We start from the raw sequence: 8,155 nt of genomic DNA on the forward strand, positions 1-8,155 counted from the left end.
CTGTCGTTGTCTCCGATTAATTCAGTCGATAAGGGGCAAACTTCTTAGGCAGCTTGTGAATGTTGTAGGCCTACCTGTCCAAGTTGCATACCATTTTTCGTTACATTAATAAAAACATAGAACATGCACTATTTTATTATGTGATAGTATAAAATTACGGATAAAACGCGTGTATCCGTCCATGACAACGGTGCGGAACTATTGGATTATCGACCACTAGAGTAAGTGGGAGATAGTTTCAGGTTGCACTCAAACGCAATAACAGGAACACAAACAAGACAGCTCCTATGGAATGAAAATGTCCACAAAGCAAGTAACCTGCAGGTAAATGCTACACGCCAGTGTCCAATATGCTATTTTCAGTCACATAAGTTATGTGTAAGGAGTATATCTGTATGATTTTACCTACGTGACTGTGATGAGACAATAGAGATAGAAATGGTGCAGCCTGAACTGGCTAACGTGCTCCGGCTAACACGCTAACGTTAGCCAAATTGTCAATGTCGCCTGTTTTAGCAAGAACATGATCAAGCAAAACATCGACGATGCATGGTTCTTAATCAAATGTTACATTAGACAACTAACTGAATGAAACAAGTTCTGTAAAGACTGCCCCATGACTTTGTTCTACCGTGGTAATTCCGTGTCTGGGAGAAATCTCTCTTGTTCTTTGTATAAGTTGTTCGGATAACTTGTCCTGATTAGCAACGTCTGAATGTCATCTTTTCATCTTTTTTGAAGATATTTCCTCCATGGCGTGTGTCGAGAAGGGAGCAGATGTATGTTTTCACATGATCTGGCAACAAGTAAACCGTCAACTATATGTAAATTTTATCAGAAAGGTGTTTGTGCATATGGAGACCGCTGCAGGTAAATTTCAGTTTGCTCATTGTTGTTTGAAATTGCGAGATGTGTTGTTCTCTGAAACATGTTCATGATGGGAGACGTAGCCTTACTGCTTTTTCCCTCCTGAAACTATAGGGTAAACGCTTTACTGCTAGCCTAGAATGTGAACTCTGCCGTAGTTTCTAAAGCAGCTATGCATTTCATTACAATAGCATATTAATATAATATATTCATTATGGAAACGGGATGTTCAGTCTTTTGTGCCAATATGTAGCCGAAACATTTGGTTTTGCCTTACAAATGACTTGCTGCCTATGTAGGTATGACCACGTCAAGCTCGCGGGTGGTCGAGGAGGTGGGGGAGGAGGAGGTGGTGGAGGCGCTATTAGTGGCCCTCCGGGCGTTGATGTGGCCAGTAGAAGCAGCACCAGTTCAGGACCTCCAATGTCAGGAGTAGGTCCACCACCAAGCACTGGGAGACCGGCCAAAAAGCCAGTGGTGCTAAGAGACAGAGGTAGGTGCCTTCATCAATTCTGCACTTAGTTTGTTTTCTCGTTTGTTTAATGGGTCTTTGTAACTACAAGTCAACATCAGCAAAGTCGAGAGTGAACAGACATACTCAGTTCAATTTTGATATTACTACTGTTTAATAGTTTGAAAGGATAAGAGCAGTCTGTCAATCACTGCCTTGTTTTTACTCTAGCACTGGCCTGTGACAGAGGTCCCCCCCACCCAGCAGAGAGTGCAGAGGTGCTGGAGGACCACTGGGAGTACAGAGACGGTGGTGGGCAGGCCAAATCCCACTCCTACCTGGACGCCATCCGGACCGGCCTGGAGTGCTCTGCCGCCGCGCCCCCCGCCCCCTCCTCCTCCTCCTCCTACCCGGAAATGCCCGGACAGACACAACTGTGCCCTTATGCGGCTGCTGGACAGTGTCACTATGGCAACAACTGTCCCTATCTCCATGGGGACCTGTGTGAGATATGCAGGCTGCAGGTGCTGCACCCACTGGACCCTGAGCAGAGAAGAGCTCATGAAAAGGTGAGAGAGCTCACTTGACATGCTGCTCCCCTTTGATTGGTTATCAGGTACAATATAGACAGATGGTGGTGGGTTGTTGAATGAGATGTACTGGTTTAGCTTAGCCTCATTTGAAACATGGAGCAGCTGAAGTCCATGCATGAAATCGCAGTCATATCCACAAACCTGTGCCGCGGTGTGAGAAGGCGGAATCGTGACACACCCCTTCCAGTCTTTCCCACAGCGCTTTGCAGCTTAGGTGACCGCCTAAGCAACACACACCTTCCGCCTTAACTACCAGTAGGTCTACGTTGTCCAAAAATAAATAAATAAATCATAATTTCATCAGCGTACACATTTAATCCAAACAAAACATTGACAACCGTGAAAGCAAGGACGCATAGAAGACGACTGGCAAATTTGTTTTAAACTCTTGCATTCAATTTGGCTGATCAACTCAATACCAACGTTTTCCAAGACTCAAAAGGGCCTGAAGTATTACCTTGAAACTTGTACACACGTGGGGAATCTGAACAGTCCAACAGTAGACGATAGGCTAGTCAACTAGGCTACTTTGTTTACAATATAACCAGTAGACTATGACGTGGTAGCCAACTAGGCTACTTTGTTTATAGTATAACCAGTATAATGACGAGGTAGCCAACTAGGTTACTTCGTTTACAATATAACCAGTAGACTATGACGAGGTAGCCAACTAGGCTACTTTGTTTACAGTATAACCAGACTTCAACCAGAGCTGCTGACAGCTGAAGCAGCAAGACAGAAAGAGGTAGAGCTGTAATAGTACCTAGGCTACAATCTGCATAATGTATACGGTCATGAAATCAGAAGTCTAGTATTTTCTCATTTAATATCAATAGCTTATTTTACATCAATATTATATTAATATCATATAATATTGTATTATTATTATATACAATTTATGTGTGTTCAGATCAGTTCAGTCTATACATGTTTTCAAATATTGTAATCCTCTAGTGTTCCAAGTGTTTATTTTTCAAAACACACCCCAAAAACTGTGGTATATATCGAACCGTGAGTCAAAAATGCCGATCATCAAACTGACGATTCGGTTGGTATTGTTACAGCCCTAATGCGGATCGGAGATGGAAAAATCCTCATCCATCAGTTGTTCTTTTGATAATAGCCATTCAATGTATAGGGAGCATCAGTAGAAGTTAGTGTTGTCACTGTTTTAATTTCCCACTTTTTCTGTTCGCTTTCGAGGCCAGATTTTCCCAGCCTCAGGTATTCAGCATGTGTCAGATGGAACTGGAGAATATTCACTCTCTTCTCTTCCATGCAGATGTGCATGGTTGCCTTTGAGATGGACATGGAGAAGGCGTTCCGGGCGCAGCAGAGCCAGGACAAGGTGTGCAGCATCTGCATGGAGGTGGTGTACGAGAAGGCCACGCCCTCTGACCGACGCTTCGGCATCCTGTCCAGCTGCTGCCACACCTACTGCCTCAGCTGCATCCGCCAGTGGCGCTGCGCCAAGCAGTTTGAGAACAAGATCATCAAGTGAGTCCTGCACCGCCTGGACACCACACGCTGAGATGGTGCTGTGTCTCAAAAGGCATACTGTAGATAGCATTGCATCTGCAGCTGTGGTGGACACTATGTCCCCTGTGTGTGAATAGCATTTTTTATTGAACACAGTTGTGTCAGAAGTGAGGTGTATGTGTGTGTGTGTGTGAGAGAGATAGCTGCGGCCCCTGAGGATTTTCCACTGTCGTCTGCTTTTGCAGCTATCTGTTAAATACCCCAAAATCCCATGTCGTTTTCCCAGGATTTTGGCTAGCCATTAGTCAGGGAGTTCTGGGTCCCTTTAAGTAATTGCCTCAAGAAGAAGTACAGAGGCATCTTTTCCTTGGTCGCTTGAAATACGCCCCATAATCAAACCCAAAAAGTCTGATAAGAATTCCAGTCTATGAGAGAGTAGCATTACAGATTTTTTTTTACTCTCGCGTCTTTTTTTTTTTTAATGGTGCTGCTGTCATCATATTTCTGACTTTGTCCATTTTGACTTTGCTAGCTGAAAATAAATCTCCAGACCCAGAGTGAATGTAAGGGCAGTGGATGGTGCAAGACAGCCAGATCTGTTCAGGTTTCATGAAATGAAAATGTGCTTCCTTGATACACCTGCAGGAGGCAGCAGCAGGATATTGAGAGCGCTCAAGTGATGGCCACACAATCACATGTAAACAAAGTGCATCTAGCCCAGCAGAGCAGAAGCAAAGCTCTCCATGTAGTGATGTGAAATGCCAGAGTACAGCAAGCCAGTGGAATGCAACAGGATATACAATTTCCCATGTTTACAGGCATTTCTTGCCTCATTCATGAGGGAAAGCATGGCATACATACTGGGCTATATATGTGTGTGCTGCAGAACAATGACCAACCTCTTGACATGTTTGCTCTTGTGTGTTTTTGCCCAGGTCTTGTCCTGAGTGTAGAGTGGTGTCGGAGTTTGTCATTCCCAGTGTGTACTGGGTAGAAGATCAGGATGAGAAGAACCGCCTCATTGAAGAGTTCAAATCTGGCGTCAGGTAAGAGAGACTGGGAGTGGCGTGCAGGACTTTGTTTGAGCTTTCACTTCCTCTGTAGTTTTCCACACACACACACACACACACACTACACCTCACTGCATATCAGTGCTGATTGGCATTCATGCTAAACTAAGCTTTTGTACCGTGATCTTTATTTTGCTGTGGAAGGAATGAGTGCATTTTGCACATGATCTCAGGAGTAGTCCACTCTGACCCGGCCTTAATAGCGTCAGCGCCCGTACGGCAGCAGCTCTTTTGTCTCGGCCGTGTTGTGCGGTGACCTTCGGGCAGCCACGGAGAGCCGGTGGGCTACAGCCAGAGCGCTCCGCTCCGCTCCACGGGGCTCCACAGAAATAGCCACCCCAAAGGTCAGCCGCCAGGTCCCTCTGCATTGACTGAAGTGCTCGGCCACAGCGCCAGCTGCCTTTGAAGCCCCTATTGATGGGCTCTGTATGCCGGGAAGTGTAGGGAGCTGCTCTTGAGAGGCCTGGTCAAGAGCAAGAGCATCAGCAGGCCCAGAGGGACCCCCCCCCCCCCCCCGGGATATTCATATCAGCCCAAGTAGCCAGACAGGATTGTGTTGGTATTCACAGTTTTCCCTGTAACCAGACACTCATTTCATCCTTTATGATGGATCATCTCCATAACATTAGCTTTGCCTTCAGGGTTTAGTGGTGACGAGCGTGCGCCATGGCCCATGGCTCTTTCTTCCTTCTCTGTACATACATGGCTCCTGTTGGGCACGTTCATGCTGCCTCACAGAGCAGCCATAAGACACAAGACTTCATATGTGGCCTAATGGACATGAACCCTCTTAAGTGATGGAACGTTCCATACGTACCTCTACTCCATGACTGATTGAATGTTTGAGGAAAGCAGAGCCGTATCTGAACATCCATGCTGTCCTTGGTCACATGGGATTCCAATTGCTAGTCGTAGTGCACGATGTCTGACATGTTCTTGTGCTTGTCCCTGAAGCAAGAAGCCCTGCAAGTACTTTGACCAAGGCCGAGGGAGCTGCCCGTTTGGAGGGAAGTGCCTCTATTTGCATGCCTATCCTGACGGCACACTGGCAGAACCTGACAAGCCCCGCAAGCAGCTCAGCTCCGAGGGAAACGTGCGGGTAAGGACTCAGGACAGGGCCTCCTCTTAGCCACCTCTACCCAGTGCCCTCCTCACCACCCTGCACACACTGGGCACAGAGGATGGCAGGCGTGTACTGTATGCTCACAGTGAGCAGCAACATGGCGACAGAATGCAGCCACTACTAAGTTGTTCATTGAAAATGTCAGTTCTGAAATATGATATGACTCCCATGATGATCCCATGGCACATTCATTTGTCAAGACACTTTTGCATCAGGTTGTATGAAGTTGCCTAAACGTACGTGTGTGTGTGTGTGTGTGTGTGTGTGTGTGTGTGTGTGTGTGTGTGTGTGTGTGTGTGTGTGTGTGTGTGTGTGTGTGTGTGTGTGTGTGTGTGTGTGTGTGTGTGTGTGTGTGTGTGTGTGTGTGTGTGTGTGTGTGTGTGTGTGTGTGTGTGTGTGTGTGTGTGTGTGTGTGTGTTTGTGTTGTCAACTTTCAGTTCCTGAACTCCGTGCGCCTGTGGGACTTCATCGAGGAGCGCGAGCACCGCGGGGCCTCCCAGTACGAGGACGAGGTGAACGAGCTGGGGGAGCTCTTCATGCAGCTGTCAGGAGCAGGGAGTGAGAGTGGGGCCCCAGGACCTCACTGATGCCCAGCGCTGAGCCCTGCCCTGCCCCGCCCCGCCCTGCCCTGCCCCCTCCCCCAGTCCGCCTGGCACTCACAACCACTCATGGCCCACAGGATCACCCACAGGCTCATATCAAACTGTGTACTGAACTGGGCAATAAAAATGTGCTCACTGGTAAGCCTTTCATGTTGAAAATGAGGCTTTTTAAAATGGCATTTATATTGGGTGGTACATTTTTAGTGAAAGACTATGGCAGTTCTGTATATGGGGAAAAAAAAAAAAAAAACGTTATAAATTTACTGTACTCACACCAATACCAGTTATGTTTGTGAAAGCTGCTATATTTTCTTAATGCAATCAGGTGAATTTTGCCAGATTGACATCCATGTTCTCTCCCCGTGAGGTCTTAGTGGCCCATGTGTGGTGGGAGTTGAGCGGCTGGTCCTGGCAGTGGCACGCGTCTCCTAATGCACTTTTGTAGCAGAAGAGGCGCTCTGTGAGACAAATGGCAGATCAGTGCACACAACCTGGATTCAGACGAGCTAAGGGCATGGCATGTTGGTGGCTAAACAGTTACATTCAAGATGAAATATACGTGGGAGGATGAAATAAGGAGGAAAAGTCCATTGTTAGGGCCAGAGCTTAAGCAGTGAAAGCTACAGATGACTCCCAACCACCATTAAGATTCTCAGAGATTGCGTATGTTCCCTGTAGTTGATATCACATTCGTGGTTGTGGTCTTCTATTTTGTGAATGAAGCCTTACTATTTTTTAGATCTCAGAGCACTCAACTCAACTTGAGTACTTGGCGTCATATGTCCATTGATATACTTCTGCTGAATTATGTGAAATAGGCTATTGCTTATTTTAAGATTGGGAGGGCACATCATTTGAAATGCAGTTTCAGAAATACAAGGCAGCTCAAATTTTCTCAGCATTTTGGTCAAAATTGCTCATGAAATCATGCAATATATAAATAAGTATTTAATTCAGTTGTTCTGTCTTGCTTTCAAGTACTCTTGGGTTACACCCAAAGATATAAAAAAAGAATACCTCTTATTGTTTCAAAGAAGGCTTTATAGAACAGTGCAGAGATTTTTGGCACAAAAAAGCCAAAGTGAATTCATGAATCCAGTTTGTGTGAGTTTACACCTCAGTTCTCCTTTGGAGTTTAGTGTATGCGATTCTGTGTAGGGTTGTGCTATAGACGGACTCCATTGCTTCAAGTCAGGCTCCCTCTTGAGTTTAGGGTCTGACCACTCAGCTCTCTCCCATAGGTGAGGCGATACCTGTATGTACCCTCTCTTAATTTGATTGTGTAGATGATCTCAGACCTTCTGGTTGTGTGCCCTTTGCCTAGCACCTCTCTGTGACTCTCTTCGGCGACTGCACCCAAGAGAGTTTCCACAGAACATCAACAGTATAAAATATGGTGTTTGCAAACTTAGCTCCACTCGTGTTCAAGCTTGAATATTAGGGCATGTGATGTTTTACGTCATAAGAATTTTTTATCATGCGGTCATATAGAGTCTTGAGTGGCACTGAAAGGACTGTGATGAGTTAGCCGTGATTATGGTGTGTTATTACATGGCTGAATGGTTTGCAGTGAATGACATTTACAGAAATGGTCTTTCTCCTGCATCTGTAAGTCAACATTACAGCCCATCATTTGACTTGAAGTTCTCTTCCCCACAAGTATTTGTGAAATGGCATAAACAAAATAATTTGTATCACTTCCTAATACTATTAAAGGAGATATTTCATGCAAATATGAAAATGTGGTTCATGAAATTGTACAAATCAAAGGGGGTATGTATTATTATTTATAAGAAAAGTGCCACCAGGAATGTTGTATGCCCTTCTAACAATGTATGGAAGGTCATTCATAGTCATGTTTACTGTCTGTGTATTTACAAAAAAAAAACCCTGCATAACTGTATGTATTCAAGTATACAAGTATGTAGTCAAATAAAGAACATGTATTTTGGGGTATGTACACATTGTCA

General features: G+C 45.2%; 1 protein-coding gene across 1 annotated transcript; it reads left to right on the forward strand.

The window, feature by feature from the left end:
* Positions 1-11: 11 nt before the first annotated feature.
* mkrn2 (makorin, ring finger protein, 2) lies at positions 12-8,145 on the forward strand. Its single transcript, XM_062544778.1, has 8 exons — positions 12-324; positions 742-870; positions 1,167-1,360; positions 1,550-1,887; positions 3,194-3,408; positions 4,326-4,436; positions 5,415-5,559; positions 6,021-8,145. Exons 1-8 carry the CDS (start codon positions 293-295, stop codon positions 6,168-6,170), a joined length of 1,314 nt encoding a protein of 437 aa, XP_062400762.1. The 5' UTR covers positions 12-292; the 3' UTR covers positions 6,171-8,145.
* The last annotated feature ends 10 nt before the right edge of the window (positions 8,146-8,155 follow it).

Source organism: Sardina pilchardus, chromosome 9 (assembly GCF_963854185.1).
Source record: "Sardina pilchardus chromosome 9, fSarPil1.1, whole genome shotgun sequence".
NCBI lineage: Eukaryota > Metazoa > Chordata > Actinopteri > Clupeiformes > Clupeidae > Sardina > Sardina pilchardus.

Coding starts and splice junctions, on each gene's coding strand:
- mkrn2 (XM_062544778.1), top strand. CDS start 293: ATGAAAATGTCCACAAAGCAAGTAACCTGCAG. Junction 325..741: donor ACAAAGCAAGTAACCTGCAG/GTAAATGCTACA, acceptor TCTTTTTTGAAG/ATATTTCCTCCATGGCGTGT. Junction 1,361..1,549: donor AGTGGTGCTAAGAGACAGAG/GTAGGTGCCTTC, acceptor TTTTTACTCTAG/CACTGGCCTGTGACAGAGGT.